This window comes from Haliotis rubra, unplaced genomic scaffold (genome assembly GCF_003918875.1).
Source record: "Haliotis rubra isolate DU_JTF1 unplaced genomic scaffold, ASM391887v1 Scf866, whole genome shotgun sequence".
Classification (NCBI taxonomy): Eukaryota; Metazoa; Mollusca; class Gastropoda; order Lepetellida; family Haliotidae; genus Haliotis; species Haliotis rubra.
Genome location: NW_025767597.1, coordinates 129,350 through 152,374, shown reverse-complemented (window position 1 = coordinate 152,374; position 23,025 = coordinate 129,350). Strand labels below are relative to the sequence as shown.

Sequence of the window (23,025 nt, the reverse complement as noted above, 5' to 3'; positions counted from 1 at the left end):
TGCTGACTGGTAGTTTTGATGTAATATGTAGCGAACTAAAACAAAGTTCCAATGCAAAGTTGGCTTTTTTATTGTATCATGCAACCAAACGCAAGGAGTAAAAGAGCGTACACTGGTAATATTACACGAGTACGTTTGAGTTAAATATGGCAAATACCGACCAATGCCTGAAAGGGTGAACACTTATGGATGTCAACTTCTGTTATGTGAGGGACACGAATCGCAATATATTCTTACTGACTCATCAGGTGAAGTACTGTGAGTCGTGTCATTCATGTTAAAGAAGTTGGCGTCTATAGTCCGTTTGGCTCAAAAGCGGACCGATGAATTGCAATCTAACTCGAAAACTTATAAACATAAAATACTCAATGAAACACTGATCATAATGAAAACGTCACACCAACTCTGAGAGGTGTTTGCAGAATTTATGTCCTAAAAACAAAAAAAGTTGTTTAACAAACTATCATTAAAATATCGACACAGTTCACTATTTGTTACGCGGGAGGGGTGCAGAGAAAGGGACAGCCGGGTGTGCGAGAAAGGATGGAGACGGCACAGCACAGGTTAATGAATCAATAACTTTGTCGGCACTTGTGCACGTGCTTCTCTAACACCTGGCTGTCCCTTTCTCAGCACTCCTCCCTCGTAACAAATAGTGAACTGTGTCAATATTGTAATGATAGTTTGTTAAATAACTTTTTTGATTTTAGGACATAAATTCTGCAAACAAATCACAGAGTTGGTCTGATATTTTGATTATGATCAGCGTTTCATTGAGTATTATATGTATATTAGTTTTTTAGTTAGATTGCAATTCATCGGTCCGCTTTTAAGCCAAACGCACTATATACACTTTCACCCTTTATGTGTATTACTTCTATATGATATCCAAAGAGGAGTTGTCCTGGAGAATCGTGCTTAGCGTCGAAGATGACCGTATCCATACAGAATCAATGTCATATAATTATGATAATGAATGAACACTCTTTATTTCCCAATAGTTTGGGGGGGTACATACAATTTCAGTACCTCATTGGTCAGTGCGACTGACAATGGAAAATCGACAAACTTTATGGATAACAACGTCTTTATTACGAGAGTGCCAAGCAGGTGCTAGAATCCGTATCGAAACGTCGCAAAGAATTTGTTATCTATAAAGTTTGTCTATTTTGTACTTTACAGCTTCTAAAATGCCACCCAAAGAAGATATATTCGAGACTTAAATGGAGACTCACTAGGAAGATTTCTCTGTTCAATGAGAACCTTCGCAGTAAAGTCATTGATCCTCATATACGCGGTTACAGGATAGACAATGTCCTGACGTTACATTGATTGATAGTTTGCTTAACGCCGCACTCAGCAATATTCCAGCTATATGACGGCGGTCGGTAAATAATCGAGTCTGGACCAGACAATCCGGTGATCAACGCAATGAGCATCGATCTACGCAATTGGTATACGATAACATGTGTCAACCAAGTCAGCGAGTCTGACCACCAAATTCCGTTAGTCGCTTCATACAACAAGCATGGGTTGCTGAAGACCAATTCTAACCCGGATCTTCACGGGTCCCCATACACACAGATTCCAGAGTCAATATGGAGCAAGGTAGATGTGAATATCACCAACCCCATGCATATCTTGACGCTGTTGCCTTTCTCCACTGCATATATTTAGACACAGAGCTTGTTGTACCATGCTTTCCCATGAACCCTTACATGGAAATTCTCCAGACTTAATTTATTTCTATTGTGCGCCTGATAATTCATATTTGTTGGCCACATCGGGTAGATCATGTATCATGGATCTGGTACTATGCTAGCGAGGGGTGATATACCAGGTTGAAGATATGCTTCACTAGGGTTGTGCAGGAAGAGAAGCTTAATATTGTCCATTCGGCCCAGCATTGTCCATAATCCTAGAATCTTAACTGTGGCAGCTGAAGATGATCTCATGTGAATATTTTGGACTCGTTGCGCTTAGTGCCGTTGCAGAATTTCCTTTTTGCGGTCTCATAATTGCTGATGTTTGGCCAGAATTCACATGCAGAAAACGTAGACGGGAAGATAACCTGTTACCTGATATTCGATAAGATGCAGGGCACACTTCTCCAGTAAAGTCTTAAGCCATTTCGAAGGGAGTTGGTTATCTCCCCTCATTGTTAACAGTCTGTCAGAAATACTTTCTGCAATATGTTCTTCTGCCAACTAATAAGCCACAGTTTTATGAGTATATAAATCGGAACTGTTTTAATGCATCACGCACGGAACATGTTGTTACTGATAATAACACGCGTAAGAAACATAGGATAGTATTAACGATATGTCTTTTTTATTCCATTGACAAAATATTGTAAACCAAAGTACATGTATCTAAAAATGAGAAAAGAACTGCTTTTGTAATTACATGGTTCTCAAAACTCAAATGGTATGATTGTGATTCGAACTTACACATGCTTGAAACACACACACACACACACACACACACACACACACACACACACACACACGCCAGGAAGATCCTGGATTGGCGAAAAAGGCCTGGTGCCTTGTATGCAGGAGTGTTATAGCAGCTCGAAGGTGTAGATCGTCTGCCATTCATAGTGTATGATTATTAATAATGTTTCATTGAATTTCATCGGGTTGGTCTGTGATAATTCCTTGTACACATAAACCGTGTGGTCTCAAGTACTGTTAAAAAAACTACATGCTGTATATTACGATCTTGCAAAACACGTCTGCAATTGCAACACATTTATGTTGTATTACACTGAGAAATGTTAATAGAAACGGGGAAAACCCTTCCCAAATCCATATGTATAGAATGTCAGTGCGAAAGAAAATCCAGATTGCTTTGGACCTAAAACTCAAAATAGCTGTGAGATCTGTATGCAAGGATAATTGCAAATATATATTCATACGAATATGCATAAATAAATCTCTGTCAAAGCAGAGTCAATTATACGATTCCGACTAAATCAAGAGTACGTGAATCTCTATCAAATAGTATTACCGGGTGTTCACAACAAGTGAGTGCGTCCTGTCGGTGGCATCCGTCATAAACATATGCTACTTTAGTCAGTTGGTCAGCTGAAAATACACGGGACCAAACTTCCTACACTTATGTGTCTATCATATATGCTTCTGGAGTTTTCGTAAAAAGAGCTTGCTCGTCTCTACCTTAAACCTTGTGGAATATTAACACCACTGGCTGGAGCTGCAGGAAATACTTCTCGACATACCCAAACAAATAATGGAAGTCTTCAAAAGAGTAATAAACTCTTTTGAAGAGTTTTTATCTCACTGAATCTTTACACATGGATATGAATATGGAACAGATGAGACAGTCTTACTGGTTTTCTGTCTTGGCAGTTCAGATGAGTAAAGTAGTACAAGGCAAGTGCCTATGTAATAGTTATTGATCATCAGCTCATCGAAGGGCAAGTTAAACGTCTTGCCTAAATTACTTTGCTTTATATTTGAATTCAGGTTCACATACATGAAGAAACAGTTTGTGCCCATTGAAATGGCTACTATATATCATAAATTTGAAAACCATCATTATTGTGCTGCTGACTTTGACTCCCCACGGAACAAAGGAAATGCATCGAATCATTGCACTGTCATCGTTTCGTGAGAAACACTACCTGATATGCAACCTAGTAAACTTTTGGAATCAGAATAACAATGCTGTATACTGAAGTTTATATGGATGACCTTTGATGCACAGTTCTGACCTAAAGTTTCTATTTCAGGCCAACTACTTTTAATTATATCGTTTATCAGCAATGTGTCCTCGACTCGAGGTCAGTGCTCCAGATTAAAAGAAAACGTTTTTATCTGATTTAGTTTACTGCTGACACCATGGATGTGAGACGTGTGCTCGTTATTCTCTGTTCCTTGTATGTGCAATGTACACACAGTCAGTCTGTTTCTGTAACTGTTGCCACAGACAAAGAAATAGGATTGATAAATGACCATTTCGTTGGAGTGACATTTGATTCATCAATGCTACCAATATCAGCTAATTGGTATGGACTTGATTTCAGGTGAGTGGGCGTACTTCATACAGATAAATTAATAGCTCTTAAGTGTTTGAGTTTTACAATGAAATACATTCATATGGTGCATATTCTTTGAAGTTTATAAATATTAAAGCAACTTTGAAAATAAACTTTGCTTTAATACTAGATCACCTAAAGTCCAGACGCTGGCTAAAGCGATGTCTCCGTGCTACCTGCGGATAGGCGGAACACCTGGAGATTTTATGACCTTTGACCCAACAGGTCATGGGGGTACAAGTGCAATCTCCACTTACACCGGTATAGCTATATGTCCTATGTCGTATATTGTTTTTGCAGCTCTACTATAATGCCATAACAATACTAAATAAGTAGTGCTTAGCTGATTCATACCGTTCAGCATGCATGAATGACAAATGATTGTGCTAACTATATGAGTACACGCAATATTCTGGATATTTTCAGCTGACTTATAAACTTCTTCATTTTATCATTGAAGTGCTATGTGGGACAACGTAAATGACTTCGTGAAGACTGTAGGATGGGACCTTGTGTTTGCCCTAAATTTACTGAAGCGGAAGCACGGACAGTGGGACCCTGCGAATGCCATGGAACTGATGAACTACACCATTTCCAGGAACTACAAGATACCCGCATTTGAACTGGGAAATGGTATTGTAATGTTCTATAGCTCACTGGATAATATGCATAGCTATGTCATCTTTGTTTACCATAATAAATCTTCCTGGAATCTTCATCTCTGTGTATTACAAATTGATACCACGAAAACGTTCTCTGGTTGTTCTCTAGAACCTGCATACTTTCCCCCGCCCTTCACCGATACAATATCTGGAGCACAGCTGGGGCGAGATTTTGTCCATCTCAGGGCAATCCTCAAGTCTACTCCTGGGTTTGAATCTACCCTTGTTATTGGACCCGACGTAACAGCCATCTCGGGACCGAAATCAATTCTGTTTAAAACGTGAGTGAACAGACATTCTTGTGATTAATATAATTGTTATTAATGTTTTTTTCTGAGACAACGCAACCTTATATGATATAGAATAAGTAATATGTATGATACTGCGCTTGGTAGCAGCAGCATGTCTTTTGTGCTCTCACAAACTTGGACTTTTTCACTGGATTATTGTACAAATTTGATTCTACAAAGTTGATCATATTGTACATGATCATTTCCTCCACACATTGCTGCAATTTTTGAGACTTTGGGGACTGAAATGTGGATTTTGTGTATAATAATCTCATTCATAAAGGTTGATTTTATTGTCAACTTGAGTTCACCACCAATCAAGGGTGTAGCTGAGGCCTTCAAAACCCAAGCTGACTCGGCCAGTGTAACAATGATCAATCAGTCAACAATAGCCTACAGCAGGGAGACTCTGCTTGCCATTGGTGAAAAGTGTTCAAGTGCACATCTTGGAACAACTGCCAAGGGACATAACTCTGAACTACTTCACCATCTGAATAATCTTAGAATTTCATTAAGAAAGCGAACCAGAAGAGGATGTAGAGCTGGCAGAAAGATACCAAAACGGATTAAAGTGATTCAAGGACGATGGAACAAGGAGGTCAGGTGTTAACTTTAACAACCTGGTTCAAGTTTATCCTAGAAGATTTCCAAATACACTCAGTGTCTCCTTGATAAACGTTCAATCATGCAAAAAACAAGACTTTGGAACTATCTGATTTGATTCAGGAAAATGATATTGACATTCTTTTTCTCACTGAGACATGGTTACGAAAAGAGGGGGATGAAGTGAAAATCGCTGAGCTGACACCCCCTGGATACAGCTGCATACATGCTCCAAGATCCCAGCGCGCTGGTGGGGGTGTAGCAGTGATACATAGGTCTAACATTCAGATAGAATGTTTAGACAATTTGGAAGAATTCAAAAGCTTTGAGTCAATCAACACTAAAATTAGTTCTGGAAATACTTGTGCTCGTGTTGTGTGTTTGTATCGTCCACCGTCGTCAAAGAAAAACCAACTTTCAACCTCTGTATTCCATGGTGAGTTGTCTGTACTCGTTGAGAGGTACAATCAGTTGAACACTATTTTGCTAGGTGATTTTAATATTCACTACGATAACAATCAGTGCTCAGATACAAAGAAGATGAAACAACATAGTTTGTGTCAGTATGTTGATGCTCCAACACATAAAGGAGGCCATATCCTTGACTGGGTGATATCCTCTGAAAGTAGTTCCTTAGTGTCTTCTGTCAATGTGCAGGATATACAACTTTCCGACCACTTTCTGGTTTCTATGACCTGGAGTATGGACAGACCTCAGCGTCAGACTATCAAACAATCCTGTCGTAATCTCAAGTCTATTGACAATGTTGAGTTTCGAAGAGATCTTGTAAACTCTGACTTACTCCAAGACCCCCCGGATGATGTAAACCAACTGGCTGAGTTGTATTCATCCACATTGTCATCTCTCTTAGATAAACATGCTCCATCAGCTCTGAAGGAAATAATTGTCAGATCAGGGACTCCTTGGTATAATGAGCAGGTTCTCTTAGCCAAGCGGAAACGCAGAGCTGCAGAGAGAAAATGGCGGAAGAGTCGCCTTGAAATTCACCGTCAGTTGTATAAGTCTGAGCGGAACTCTTGTGCTAGGGCTCTTAGAGGAGCCAAATCCAGTTACTGTACCAAGAAACTCTCTGACAATGTGAAAAATCCTTCCTTCTATCACAAATTCATGGGATCTCTACTTGGCAAGAAGAATGATACCCCATTACCACCGTCCACTAATGACAAGGATCTTGCTGACAATTTTTCAGCCTACTTCTCAAGTAAAATTGAAAATATCAGGAAAAGCTTTGACCAAACATTTCTTGACACACAGGATCCTTCAACATGCCCACCCGATGATGGGATCTGCCTGGACACCTTTGATTCTTTCACTGAGGGTGAGATAGCTGCACTCATCAAACGGTCAAAAAAGACATTGTGTCTTTTCGATCCGATGCCAACTCGTCTCCTTGATGACTTTTTGGAGACTCTTTTGCCAGTTATCACGAAACTGATCAACTTGAGCTTAGGTAATGGTGTCTTTCCAGAGGTGTTCAAGCAAGCTGTGGTAAAGCCATTACTTAAGAAAGACAATTTGGATATCAATACTCTCAAGAATTACAGACCTGTCTCCAACCTCTCTTTCCTTTCCAAGATCCTTGAACGTGCAGTTGATGTCAGACTCAGATCCTATCTCTCTTCAAATGATTTTCTGAACAGATTCCAATCAGCCTATCGTCCTAGGCACAGTACCGAGACCGCCTTTACTTCAAATTCTGAATAACTTGAGATGCCATGCGGATTTGGGTAATGTGTCACTTCTCCTCTTGCTTGATCTCTCAGCGGCGTTCGACACGGTCAACCATCAGAAGCTCCTTAGCCGTCTTCAGGATGACTATAACATACAAGGGGATGCATTGGCCTGGTTCCGTTCCTATCTGAGCATGAGGAGTCAGTCAGTTCTTGTCTCTGAAAGCATCTCTGAGTCAACGATCCTAGAGTGTGGTGTACCCCAGGGCTCAGTCCTTGGGCCGCTTCTCTTTGTGTTATACACAAACCCTTTGGAGAAGGTCATTGATAACTTTGATCTGAATCACCACGCATTTGCAGACGACCTCCAATTGATGGATTCCTTCAAACCAGAGGATGTACAAATAGCCAGATCTAGAGTGAGTCAGTGCACGAAGGCAATTAGTTCATGGATGATGACAAATGAGCTGAAGCTCAAAGATGATAAGACTGAGGCTATGTTGATTGGCACATCGCAATGTCTGAAAAGGATAAACTCTACGGACATCACAGTAGCCAACTCAGATATCCCACTTTCATCCAGTGTAAAAAACCTAGGTGTTCATCTTGATCCTTGTCTCACCATGGAGCAACATGTGAACCATCTCTGTAGAGTAGGCTACTTCCATCTCCACTCTATTGGTAACATCCGCCATCTTGTAATCACAGATGCTGCTAAAGTTCTCACTCAGTCACTTGTTCTCTCCAGGATTGACTATTGCAATAGCCTACTGTTTGGAATCTCCAATGATCTTCTCTTCAGACTTCAAAACTTCAGAATGCTGCCGCCAGAGTTGTCACTAAAACATCCAAATGGACTCACATAACCCCAATCCTCCAGAGTCTGCATTGGCTGCCGGTTGAAGCAAGAATTCATTTCAAGATCTGCACTCTTGTTTTCCGCTGCAAACACGGCCTAGCTCCTCCATACCTCTCTGAGATGTTGTCAACATATATGCCTGCCCGTTCTCTCCGCTCTCAGAATCAACATCTTCTCTCAGTTCCCCAAGTTCGTCTCAAACACTTTGGCCATAGGTCATTCAAATTTGCAGCACCAACCCTATGGAACAGTCTTCCTACTCCCATAAAAAAATGCTTCATCCCTAGAAGCATTCAAATCGGGACTCAAAACCTTCCTCTTCAAAAAAAGTCTACAACCTATAACTGTAAAATACTCTCACGGTTATTTTTGGCTAATTGTCATATCTTCTTCTTGAACTCTAGTCACTCTTTTTATATGTAGCGCTTTGAGCATGCTCTGGATGGACTATGGCGCATAAGAAATATCCATTTATTATTATTATTAATATATGCTACTGATTATATACCATGCCCCTACTGGTACGTCCTAATACCTTATGTTTTGGAAGCCGAGAAGATCGTTGTTAGAATTGGTCTTCAGTAAACCATGCATGTCATAACGGCATTGGGTGGTCGGGCTCACTGACTTGGTTGACACACGTCATCGCATCCCAATTGCATAGATCGATGCTGATGCTGTTGATCACGGAATTGTGGTCTAGACTCGATTATATACAGACCACCGCCATGTAGCTGGAATATTACTGAGTGCGGCGTAAAACTAAACTTACTCATTCAGTTATGTTTTGGCAGGTCATTATGAAACGAATCATGTTATATTTTTTACAGTTTCTTTGAAAGCAACGGAAGAAAAGCGCTCGACAAGATAACCTTCCACCAGTGAGTAGTCTTGTATCATTGTCTTACTTATCTTATAATTAGTTTAGTTGTATTTGGCAGCAGATACTTTATAAATCACAAATGTTCGAGATGTTTTCTAGTGCGGTTAATATTACGGAGAACTGAGAACTTAATTGGATTTCTCAAAGTGGTCATTTTAGTCCGTCAATAGGTTAATGGCATAGTACAGCCGAAAAATATTTTCTGAACAATGACACACTGTTAATTATTTTGGTAATTTTCTGCGTCAGCCTTTCATAAACAATGAAGAAATTTGTCTGGGAACTTAGGAAGTTCTATGTGATTGTAAGAATTATATAAAGTAGCGATCCAATATGAACATTACTCGCAACCACTCCGCGCCCTGACGTCTACCGGACCAACGATGAACTATGTCACACATTATTTTGAGAGGAAGGGAGGCCACTCCATTTCCCTTTGGCATGTGTCTATATTTCAAAGACCTGACACAAGGCATTTCAGCTGTTAGTTTTATCTTTGCTCTCTTATCTCTGACATAAACCATGTGCATGTATATCAGGACGTTTCGTTTCGGGAAAGATATCATAGATCTGTGTCTGTGGACAACAGACACACTATGTTCAGTTTGTCATGAAACTGGACAATGCGGACAGCAACTCTCCGATGTTTAAAAATGTTCATCAGATTTGTATTGCTTCAAGCAGCATCAGAGTTGCAGGCTCTTCTACCAAACTGAGATGTACACTTATATCAGCCGACCCGTTTTGAAGGATTACTGAAGTTCGAGAGAATATTGCTTTTGAAATGTGTTTCTTGTAAAGCTGGTTCATTAAAATGTGTGGACTACAGGACATATTGTTAGACTTTTGTCATGTCGTCTCCATGATCTGGTAGATCGACGGAAGGCGGAAACTCTGTGGTCCCATCCCAAGCTCTATCATACTAAGTCATGTTGAAATCTGGTTCCTGTTGTTACCTTTGCATGAGGCCTTAAACACCACATTTTGCAAAACCTAATTTCGAAATCAATTGAATGTTTAGTTACTACGGCTTCGAAGGCAATGTCAAAGTGGAGACCTTCATCGACCCAAAAGTGATGGACAGCCTGATAACATTCATTGATATTGTACGTAACGTCACCACCCCTGCCGACCCCAACACTCCATTGTTGCTTGGTGAGACATCGTCTTTCTCGGGAGGGGGAGCCCCTGGACTATCTGACAGATATGTAGCCGGCTTTCTGTGAGTATGTCACCACAATGTCAGTATTCAAAAGGTCAACGTTCCTTTTTGTATGCTTTCAAAATGTATCTGCTGAGTAAAATGAGGAAAATCAGAGGATGATATTATGAGTGCAGTAAATGCACAAGGAACGATGGCTTACATGTACACTCGCCACCATGCATTGTGTCAGCTCTTTTAACACTTTGTCATTAGAACCGTGCCCTACAAATCACAGCAGTCCCGGAATTCACAGACTCAAAAATTAAGGATATATTTCAAACAAAACGAACGGTCATGGTTAGCGATCCAGGGGGTCCTTTCACGAAGCAACCTTTACTAAGGTTAACCTTAACTCCCATTCTTTAACATTGTACTAAGATCACCTTAGGGACTTACGATCACCTTAGTGCTTTGTGAAAGGAGGCCCTGGTTTACAAACCTTCTTTTACCTGAAGTTGTCGATATGTGTATTGCATCATATTTTGTGTGATAATTCAGGTAAACTGTGTACCACACGAGTTAATGACTAACATATAAGTTTGAAAACAGAAGGCCTTCTTAGAAAGTGTCCAGTAAATTATATTTGGGATTACACCTTCTGAGTAATGTTCGGATTCTAGTACATTTCTATGGGGTCAAGTCCCATCCTGGATTCGAACCCACACTTGCAAGGTCAGGCACCTAATCGCACACATTGATAGTCATTGATAGCCCTGGGTTACTGCTGACTGGAGCTTATAACACTATCATAGTATAGATAATGTACTCATTTTAAAAAAAACAAAGCATGACTTGTATATTGACATGAACATGTACATGGTATTGTCGTCGATGTTTCAGATGGTTAGACAAGCTTGGGATTGCTGCACGGATCGGACTTAAAGGGGTGTTAAGACAATCGTACTATGGGCAAAACTATTCTCTCATCGAGATGAACACGTTTGAACCCTATCCGGTACGTACAAAACTTATCTTGTTCAGTTTGCTTAGGGTTTGCAGAACCACAGAGTGTTCAACTCGGATATATATTGTAGAGCACGTAATAGTGATGCACCTGGGGCACTGTACCTGGGCTTTGTACTGTGTGTCCTGGGCATTATACTGTGTGACCTGACCATTGCACGGTGTGACCTGACCTTTGCAAGGTGTGACCTGGCCATTGTACTGTGTGACCTGGGCATTGTACTGTTTTCCCGTTAAACAGGAAACAAGGGAATATATACTGAATTCTGCTGAAGCGTGGGGAATCATCAAATTCAGCAGCTAAACACGATTATCTGAAGGCCTCAGTTTCTAAATGCCTCACTGCATACATTTGCGACATCTTGTGATAATGGAAGGATTTTATTACTTTTCACCATGAACGTAATCACTATCAAGATACAAAAATGTAGTACGTAGTATTACACTTTGTCTGGTGAACGAATGTGTGAGTGTAGATGGGATGGGGATGGGATGGGGATGTGTTGCGAATGTTGGACTGCCGCTGTAACTTGTTCAGCGGACGTGGATCCCTCAAGCTTTTAATGAAACCTGTGTCCACGTGTTGTTCCTGATCACGTGTCTTACCACTGGCTCATGTCTATAAGAGTAATAACACAAATTTGACTATCTGATGACACGTGCTTTATGCTGTATGATATTAAGTCTGAATGTGTCACTTTCCAGGACTATTATCTGACGGTGCTCTACAAGAGGCTGGTTGGGTACAAGGTGTTATCTGTACAGACCAACTCAACCAACAGTTTCAGAGTCTACGCCCACTGTGCAAAACAGGACAGGTACTCATTTGGAACGTGTTTGATGATGTTCTATCTGGGCATCTAGGACATAATTCATGACGATTATTTCAACAGTCAAAATCACTTTCACACACAACAAGGAGAGACAGGCACGTTAATTATCAGCATGTGCCAAATTTAATCAAAAACGTATGCTGAAAGAATATCTGCAACGAAATTAGACCATGTCTGCCTACAATGACAAACACATCCACTCAGATTCCCAAGGCATTTAATGGTTTTTTGATGTTCTTAACAACATTGCCCCATCACTCAAAGTGTTGCAAATGTATTGTTACAGTCTCTACAACTACAAGCCAGGTAGTGTCGTTGTCTACATCATCAACGTCAACAACTACACCACCGTCGTCACCTTCCCACAATTCAAAACCAATATGGATGTCTTCTGGCTTCAACCAGAGTTCCCAGACCTTACTTCAAGGCGAGTTGAATTTTTATGAGCACGTCAGTGATATCCAGTGATCCGTTCATATAATATCCACCACCGATTTGCCTCAGTATTCAGAGGAGTTAATTGGAACATATTAAACCTCAGAGAATAAATGGATACAGGCTTGCCTCTCAAAAGTGATTTGTACTGTTGTAAACTGTTTTTGATGCAGCTGTATAATTTATAGGTTGTTGTTGCTGGGACGTGGTTTCATATTGCCAGAGACATTATACATCTTATGATCTTGTAATTTCAGGAATGTCACTTTAAATAGTGAACGGCTGGATTATGTGAACAACACCCTCCCCGAAATGCCGCCTAAACGAGCGTATGGTGGGAGCCTCAATATCCCAGCAAACACCTTCGGGTTCGTTGTGTTCCCTGATGCCGATGTTAATATCTGCATGTGATACTGAATGTCATGTGTTGTAATGTGTACCAAACAAAGTTTCATTATAAAGTTTGCTTTTGTTCTTGCTGGTATTCTGCAGTAATGCGTGCAATGCACTCAATGTGTAAAAGTGCAAGTATACTATTAATAGAATATACGTACTGTGGAGCATTTGCCAACACACACATGTAACACGTGTTATATTTGGAATTACACTTTCCCAGTAAAGTACAGTTTCTAGTTCTTTTGTTGAGTTGAGGCCCATCCGGGATTCGAACCCACATGTACATGGTTGAACATTAAATATACCAGCACAATGATATCGATCTCAGATCTCTTCGGGAAAATGTTACAAAGACGAGATCTATGTTTGTTCACGACTACGACCATGATGAAGAATTTCCGTCCGACTTCTGCAAGTGGCAGAGCGGGTCTCCGTACCACTGAAAATCTGTGTTCATAAAAATATTCACCCAAAGAAATCTCTGCCGAATGTACGATTCGGATTAAATAATGAGCATGCACTTATGAATAACTATGAACTATTGATGAGACGACGTGTTCAAGAAACATGAGCGCATTCCGCCCCACCACCATTGACAAATCCAAATTGTAGTCAATTGTTCACCTGAAAGAATCGGGAACGTGTGTTACAGGTCAAAATAATTAATTGCATCGGAGATCCTTTTTGTACTGATGACAGATATTGAAATGTCCTCGTGGGTACCATAAATCTTTTTGAAAGCTTCACTGAGGTCTTGTCACCTCGATCGGACAACTTCTGTTCAGACGGTGTCCCTGGTCTCCATTGTTCCTATTGCTGGTGGACCAATCAGTTGAAGGGAATCGGTTTATGATACTGACTAAGCCATATCAGACCATGGTATACGTGAAGCGTAGGTTACGTTTCTTTACCAAATTAACTTATTTTACTTTTCCAATCCGAGCAGAAATTCTGATTCAGTATGCGTAATGAAACAGATCTGTAAGAAGGGGAGTATAGGTTGTGCCAACGGGGATGCCTAAATGTCTTCATACTGGACTAAATATACCTCAAAGCGCCACGAATGTAGTTCAGAGCAGGTCCGTGTTGGTGAGGATAAACCATAACTTGTTCCTGATTGTTCTTCAATAGCTCCGTACGCCAGACTGTTTATAGTAAACTCAAAGAGCTTTAGGCGTCTGAATGATTATATTCTGTTTATTGTTGTAAGCATCAAAGATGTCATACAGTTTCATATGCGGTAGGCGTATGTCACATCCCAAATACTCTGTTATCAATCGTTATCAAGCATAGATATATACGCACATACACGCAAATAAACTGACCCAGAGCTTATTTTCTCATGATGACATGCAGATTAGTTTTAAATCTGACAGCGTTATCCAATATTGTGTCTTCCATGACAAGCAGTAATTAGTGACGGGCATCAAAATATTTTTTCTACAGCTGGCATCATTTCTCCTCAGAACATATTGAGATCTTTCACATAAACGGTAGTATATATCACCGTATTGTGTGGGATACCAACAGAAACTAGTAAACTTTGGGAAATCGGAACACTGATGGACACTTCTGAGAGAGTGAGTGAGTGAGTGAGGTTAGTTTTACGCCACACTCAGTAATATTCCAGTTATATGGCGGCGGTCTGTAAATAATCGAGTCTGGACCAGACAATCCAGGGATCAACAGCATGAGGATCGACCTGAGCAATTTTGAACCGATGATGTGTCAACCAAGCCAGCGAGCCTGACCACCCGGTCCCGTTAGTCGCCTCTTACGACAAGCATGGGTTACTGAAGATCAATATTCTAACACGGACCTTCACGGGTTGATTGACACTTCTGAGTTTAGCTGAAATTTTCCATCATCACGAATGCCAACTATTTCCTTATCATTTCTGGCTTATCAGCAATGTGTACTGGTCTCCAAATGGCTGTTTCAGATTAAAAGAAATACGTCTTTATCTGATGTACTTTAGTGCTGACACTATGGATGTGAGACGTGTGCTCGTTATTCTCTGTTCCTTGTATATGCAATGTACACACAGTCAATCTGTTTCTGTAACTGTTGCCACAGACAAAGAAATAGGATTGATAGATAACCGTTTCGTTGGAGTGACATTTGATTCAACAATGCTACCAATATCAGCTAATTGGTATGGACTTGATTTCAGGTGAGCTGGCTTACATAATACAGTTAAATAACTCTTATTGCTTTAGGTAAATAATATATTGCATGAATACGGTGCACATGTCTCTTACATCTTAGAATACAAAGCAACTGTTTCCAGTTTCTGAAAAGATACAATATTTTAAAACTAGCTCACACAAAGTGCAGATCCTGGCGGAAGGAATGGCTCCATGCTACCTGAGGATTGGGGGAACGCCGGGGGACTTCATGACTTTTGACCCAACAGGTCATGGGGGTGGAAGTGCAAACTCCACATATACTGGTATGTTTCTGTGTCCCGATAGTTGCCATGACAACTATAACTGATGATGTTGAACTGATTCATTACTTTCAACGGTTTGGTTTGCCTAGTTCGTATAATCGCCATTTTATTTTCATTTCGGTGAAACCGGAACTAAAGTGGTTTACGTATTGTCGTGAAGCGTGATTTCATCTGGCTAAAATATAAAGAAAGCCTCATTAAGTGTGTGGATAATACCTCAATTATGACATATAAATCAGATATGGACATATGTATACCAACATAATTCCTGTTTAAATTAATATTCTGGCTGTTTTGTATGAAGTATACATTTCTATTTTTCCTCATTGAGGTGCTATGTGGGACAATCTTAATTACTTTCTGGCGATTGTGGGATGGGACCTGGTGTTTGGCCTCAACGTACTGAAGAGAAAGGACGGACAATGGGACCCTACAAACGCCTTAGAACTGATGAAGTATACCAATTCCAGGAACTACACCATACCGGCATTTGAACTCGGAAATGGTATTGTATATACCAATAGTTCATTTGATAGTATATCAAGCTTAGACCAGTATGCCATATTATCTGTCCCTCTTCAAAGTTTGCATCTGTGTGTATAACTAAAAGCCTGATAATATTGTGTTGCGATCAGCGCTTATTTCAATGATCTATTCCTTTGTGCAGTATAACCACACCGATTTGTAGCAAGTCATGACACTATGTAGACATTATATAGCGTTACACTGACTGGACTATAAATAACGTAGTGCTGCGAACGCTTTGTGGATCGGGCCTCTGTTTATGCGTTTCTTTAGATCAACTGTTCTATAACTCATTTAATGATATAAATGTTCTCTTGGAAATAAAGGATTGAGTCCTGATACCAAAGAACAATGACAATTATTGACGGCAAATATCCTATGCAAAAATATTTATGCCTGTAAATACTTTCCACAAAATATCCGATAGTGTTCGCTATTCGCAAGGAGTAGCGCCAAACACATGTGTAGATGATCATGTCTGATTTAAACTTCCGAGGAGTGAGTGGTTATCGTTTTACGCCGCTTTTAGCAATATTCCAGCAATATCACGGCGAGAAACTTCTGAAGAAGGTCAGTGAGTATCTGCTGACCACTACTATGTCTGTCACTCATTCTGCGTATCCTGCAGTCTGAATTGTTTATGCACTAGCGATGCACCATCTTCACAGCGTGTGGGGTTGTCGGTTTCCCCAGCAGTCAGCGTACAATGCCAAAGTTTGTTTGTTGATTAACGCCCCACCCAGCAATATTCCAACTACACGAAATCATTGGAATCACGGTAGCAAATACGTACTACAATGTTCCAGTGTGTGTTGTAGCAAGCTGTGGAACAGGTTCTAGGAAAGCCATTATTCCCGTGATAAACCAGGGTTCATTTTCAGGGAGTCCTATGCCAACCGCAAGAGTACAGGGGCCTATTGACCCGAAACCACGCATAACCAATCGATGTGAGACAGCGACTCAAACTGCTGCAAACTTACATAAGGCTACTGGACCTCAAGTTACTGCTCAGACGATCAGAAACTGCCTATGTGCAGCTCTTATCTATGCAGGACGGCTATGTGGGGTGCCGTTTCTTACAAATCGTCATTTTCCAACAGCTGTATGGTCACAGATGTCAATCGTACTTTCATGTTTAACGTCCTTGATGTACGTGGTCTTGTCTGGCGACGTCGATGCCGATGTCAACCTGCGTGGATCGACGGATCGACGAACAGAGTGGATCGACGAACAGGGGAACGATCCAGCGACAGTCCCGTTGTCATCGTTGTCAGTGTTGCAGCAGCATTGTGTACAAGATTCCCCTCTTCGTTATTTTTTCATCAAGGCGAACTACCAAAACATGCCCTCGTTGTAGTTCATGCATAAATCAAAGTCATCTGTGGAGTGCTTGATGAATGCAGGTATATGTATGGCAAAAGTCACATACTAGACGATCCGGGGTAGAATAGGTCTTCAGCAACCCATGTGCTTGCCATAAAAGGCGACTATGCTTGTCGTAAGAGGCGACTAACGGGATCGGGTGGTCAGTTTCGCTGACTTGGTTGTCACATGTCATCGGTTCCCAGTTTCGCAGATCGATGCTCATCCTGTTGATCACTGGATTGTCTGGTCCAGACTCGATTATTTACAGACCGCCGCCATATAGCTGGGATATTGCTGAGTGCGGCGTAAAACTAAACTCACTCACTCACTCACTCACATACTAGACACTGTACTCTAATGTTGTTGTGTTCTCCAGAACCTGCATGTTTCCCCCCGCCCTTCAACAACACAATATCTGGAACACAGCTGGGGCGAGATTTTGTCCATCTGAGGAAAATCCTCAAGTCTACTCCCGGGTTTAATTCTACTCTGGTGATCGGACCCGACGTAACAGCAGTCTTTGGACATAAATTAGAATTTCTTAAAACGTGAGTGGAAACGTACAAACAGAAATCCTGCAAAATAGTATAATTGTTATTTTGGCTCTGAGACATGACACAGCATCGTATTGATACGTATTGATACGATGATATCATCTCCGTATTGACAGTCAGGCTGTCAACATTCAGTTATTTTGGAGATAAGCATAATGTGTTCGAAAATCAGAGGTATATAACGAAGTAATAATATCTCTAATGCTTTTTATTTAAGAGCCATTATAGTTTCCTTATATACCTCTGATGATTTTCCAACACAGTATGTTTATCTCTATTCTACCTTAACCGCGTTATTAAAATTCTAAACAAATACATACTGTGTTGGAAAATCAGAGGTATATAACATGATTATACTTAATGTTCCCGGTGGGACATTATAAACAGACTTACATTTTATCTTCTACAGTTTCTTTGAAGGGGAAGGAAGAAAACCTCTCGACAGAATATCCTTCCACCAGTGAGTATGCTATCTTACTTGTCTTTTCAAATATACGGATTTTGGCAGGCTGTAGCTCTTCAATCAATAAGGGATAGCAGCATGAATACATAATTTCGGCAAGCTCTCCCATGTAGTCTAGTGGGTGGAGTGACTGCCCTTAGAGGAGAAAACTGGCGGGTTGATACCCGGCCATATAACAATCTTTGAAATACGTTTAAACATGGCTCCTGTTATTTTTCTTGTATACGACGGTAGACGATATTTCAGCTCTTATAACCTAATTGGATGTTGGTTTAATTACTTGTAGGTACTACGGCCCCGAAGGCATTGCCAAAGTGGGCACCTTCATTGACCCTGAAGTGATGGACCGTTTAATAATTTCTATTGACACTGTACGCAACATCACCATCCCCGCCGACCCCAACACTCCCATGTGGCTCGGTGAGACATCGTCTTTCTCGGGAGGGGGAGCCCCGGGACTTTCTAACAGATATGTGGCCGGCTTTCTGTGAGTATCGTACCACAATATTAGTATACAAATGGTCAGCGTCTCTTTTGTGTGCCTTACACAATGCCAGTTGAATAAATGTTGTTTTGTCAGAAAGTCAGTATTTAAGCTACAGATGGAAGGAAAGTAAGTAACGAGTCTTGACCAGGAAAATCAAATGATGACAGAAAGAGTTTAGTCAGTGAAGTCAGGGAACGGTGAAAGAAAAAAATCAGTTAGGATGAGAAAGCCAGAATAACTCGGTACGCCTAGTGGCAGCAAGAGTTATATACTCCCAAGGGCGTTGAGAATGATAATATCATGTGCCTTTGAGATTGACATCCAATGATCGAGGGAAAAATACCAGCGCCTTGAGCATGCACCAGTTGCGTGGATATGTGCGCTATATAAATATACTATAATAATAATAATAATATCAGTGCACAATGGTCTTGTTGACAAAAGCATGACCTTTGTAGGTCAAAAACCGCCTCGGTTGGTTGAACATTGGAGTGAGGTAGTTTAGTTTTACGTCGAACTCAGCATTATTCCAGCCCTATGGCGGCGGTCTGTAAATAATCGATTCTCGACCAGACAATGATCAAGAGTATGAGAATCGATCTACGCAATTGGGGGTTGCACACTGGACAAGAAGTAACAACAAATGACATAAACTCACTGGTGACATCTGTCGTCTCGATAGACGCTATTTATTCAAGTATATGAGAAACATGGGATTCCTATTTGTTTTATTTGTTCAAATGTGGCTGCTGACTTGTTCTATCCCTTCTGTGCAATGTTTGTGTAGTTTTACAACTTCGTTAACCCCGCAATCAGCAGTATTCCAGCATTATACAGGCGGCCTTTAAATAGCAGCATCAAGAGATTTCACCGTATAAGAACCAATACCCGACACCATAATGATGGTAAGAGAAGCTAACGATGTCGATATACAACTGCGACTCTTGATACAACCGATATTTGATGCACATATAACCTGCATTAAGAAACTTAAACGTTACGAACAATGCAAGTGTGTTAGACCGCCTCCGTAGTGTAGTCGTTAGAACGCCCGCCCGGAGTGCGGAAGGTCGCGGGTTCGATCCCCGACCGCGTCATACCAAAAGACGTTAAAATATGGTACTTGTTGGTCACTGCCTGGCGCTCGGCATTAATGGGTACAACAAGGACTGGTCGGCTCGGAGTCGGTATAATGTGTCTGAGTGGGGTATTCATGCTTCACTGCGGCATGGTATCTCAGTGAGCTAGCACTATAAAACCAGCTTCAGTCTGGGCTAGTACAAGCAGCCGCACATACACATACACACGCATGCACGTCGTCATATGAGCGAAATATTCTCAAGCACGACGTTAAATCCAATTCCACCACCACCGCAAGTGTGTTAATGCAGGTTATATGTGCTGAAACTTCCCTAGGTATAGATAACTTCCTAGTCACATGACTGCATCATACTGCATCATATATACACCAACAAGTACATTGTATTGTTGTCAATATTTCAGATGGTTAGACAAGCTCGGGATTGCAGCACGGATGGGACTTAAAGGGGTGTTAAGACAATCGTTCTATGGAAAGAATTATTCACTCATCGAGATGGACACGTTTGATCCCTACCCAGTAGGTACAAATACATACTATCCCCTTCGAAAACTTGAAGCGCATTGTCTTTTGAACCAATTACTGTTCCATCTCACTGACGCTTTTGTTGTGTGAAGTGATGAACATTGATAAACAATGCGATATCAGCAAAACAGAAACGATATCTTGAGGTTATAGAAAAAGTATTTTCTCACCTTACTTGTTACTTCCACGCTATTTAAATACGAAGCTCAAAACTTGTATATTTGTACATTTTATTACACTTTGTCCGCTGTGTGACTGCACATGTGTGTGTGCGATGTGGTCGATATGTTGTGCCAAAATGCAATAGTCAGGCGTGAAACCCATGTTTATGTGTTCTAATGACAATGTCCTCCTGTTATGATTAAACGTTTGACATTACACTGTCCTCGTCTCAAGCTGTGACACAATGTAATACCATTCCAAGCAACGTTGATCTTAACCCACTCTCATAATGTTGAATGTGAGGCTAACACAAACGTATTGACTTAATTTGCCAGTCCTTGATCGCAGACTAGATATTCTGTAACGTACCACTATGCCACCACTTTACGCCACTACAGGAATAACAGACATAGCTAAGTTAGCGTTATATGTCCGACACATATTTAACATTCGCTTGAATGTGTCATTTGCAGGACTACTGGCTGACGTTGCTCTATAAGAGGCTGGTTGGGTACAAGGTGTTATCTGTGCAGACCAACTCAACCAACAGTTTCAGAGTCTACGCCCACTGTGCCAGACAGGAAAGGTACAAGGTGGATTGTGTCTTCATCACACGGGGGATGTAGGATAATTTCATCAATCAGAATCGTCAATCAAAAACATCAAGGAGGGAGAGGTCACGTTGGTTATCAGCATGTGTCATGCTTAGTCACTAACTTAAGCAGAATTAAACCATATATGACTGTCATGGCAAACATGCCCGACAGTATTGTCATGAGGAAGTGGGTGATTTGTGATGTTCTTAACAAACTTGCAGCTTTACTCACAATGTCCACGATGTATTGTTTCAGTCCCTACAGGTATCAACCAGGTAGTGTTGTAGCTTATATCGTCAACGTCAACAACTACACCACCGTCGTCAACTTCCCTCAGTTCAAGACCAATATGGATGTTTTCTGGCTCAGTCCAGAGTTCCCAGATCTTACTTCGAGGTGAGTATATGTATCAACACTTCAAATATGCTTACTGTTTTCTCACCTGGTGTCATCACTGATTTTCAGAGATCCATTTACTGTCAAGTGATCATTTAGATTGATTATTTACTTCAGTTGACAATTGATATTGAAATCACAAAGATACAGAACACTTTGAGCACTTGAACAACCAATAAGGTCCAGTGGCTTCATCATTGCTCTCAAGGGTAGAGATGGTATCATTTTTGTAGAACGAATAAGTGATGGGTTCTTGTTGGCAGACCGTGGTTTGGTCCCATACTGCCAAAGAGGTAAGATAGATATTATTACCCAGATGTTTTAATTTCAGGAATGTAACTCTAAATGGCAAACGACTGGATTATGTGAACGACACCATCCCCGAAATGCCTCCCGAACGAGCTTATGGTGGGAGCCTCCAGATACCAGCCACGACCTTCGGATTCGTTGTGTTCCCTGATGCTGGTGTGGATGTCTGTCAGCAGGACTGACTGTGTTGTAACGTGTAACCACACGATATAAAACAGTTCCATTACAGATCAATGTTTGGGTTTTCTTGTTGCACTACTGCAGTTAGTTCTCAATATATCAAATGGTAACGTTTGGAGGATATGTTTATACATATGCCTACATATATATGCGGACACTATGTCTGCTTGGCATCGGGTGCTTGGTTGAGTAGTGCTGGAGAATGTGTATTCTGCTGAAAACTACCTGCACCAAGCAAAAAACAACAACTGTTAGTCAATCAGTTTTTCTCCGAAGCATCTATCACAGGCAGCTGATAACAATTATTTTAAGAAACGACTGTATTCGCAAATACATGGCATCTCGACCAGTAAGTTTGTGATTCGAACTCACTCATATTGGACGCCTAACCACACAAACACTCTTCAGAAAGATGCCACATAGCATGATTGGATATTCAGGCTTTTTGACCTGCTTAACTGTCTGTCATCTGAGCCCTAAGACGTAGATCTCGCACGTTTTCTTTTTTATTAATAAATACTTATTAATTAATAAAGTGGCCATACTGAAACATATGTCAACAGATGATATTAAGGTCTTTCAGTGGCGCTCAACAAATATTGAGTAGTTTTGTGATCATTTCCTGTAAACTTTCCTTTAATGTTACAGAAGTTTCCAAGTCTTGTTAGAGGTACAATAACAATTACACGTTGTATGAATGAATGAATGAATGAATGAATGAATGTGCTTTATTTCCTCCATTAAGACGGAGAGTACATATATGAAAACACCTTAGGATATAATATTAAACATATTTACATATTCAAACATAGTCTCCCACATAGTCTCTGACATAATGTCAGCTTCACAGATACAGCAGGGCTTAGAGGTTCCAGGAGCTGATGCTTTTTGCTGTAATGTCAATAAATACAGCCCACTCATTCAGTGACATGTTTTCAATGAGTGGTTCGATTCCACCTAGAAGGGTGGTAATCTTGAGTTCATTATCATCACAATCCTCGAATTGTATATAGCTTTCAATGGTCATATTGTC

At 40.7% G+C, this 23,025-nt stretch overlaps 2 protein-coding genes across 2 annotated transcripts; both read left to right on the top strand.

The window, feature by feature from the left end:
- The first annotated feature begins 4,880 nt into the window (after positions 1-4,880).
- On the top strand, positions 4,881-12,947 carry LOC124263032 (heparanase-like). Its single transcript, XM_046697651.1, has 7 exons — positions 4,881-5,003; positions 8,996-9,046; positions 10,070-10,270; positions 11,093-11,207; positions 11,921-12,033; positions 12,335-12,475; positions 12,741-12,947. The coding sequence occupies exons 3-7, from the start codon at positions 10,125-10,127 to the stop codon at positions 12,892-12,894; spliced, it is 669 nt and encodes a 222-aa protein (XP_046553607.1). The 5' UTR covers positions 4,881-5,003; positions 8,996-9,046; positions 10,070-10,124; the 3' UTR covers positions 12,895-12,947.
- A 1,916-nt stretch (positions 12,948-14,863) lies between these two features.
- LOC124263028 (heparanase-like) lies at positions 14,864-22,040 on the top strand. Its single transcript, XM_046697647.1, has 10 exons — positions 14,864-15,052; positions 15,201-15,331; positions 15,663-15,836; positions 17,598-17,769; positions 18,185-18,235; positions 18,525-18,725; positions 20,229-20,343; positions 20,985-21,097; positions 21,363-21,503; positions 21,835-22,040. Exons 1-10 carry the CDS (start codon positions 14,868-14,870, stop codon positions 21,992-21,994), a joined length of 1,443 nt encoding a protein of 480 aa, XP_046553603.1. The 5' UTR covers positions 14,864-14,867; the 3' UTR covers positions 21,995-22,040.
- The last annotated feature ends 985 nt before the right edge of the window (positions 22,041-23,025 follow it).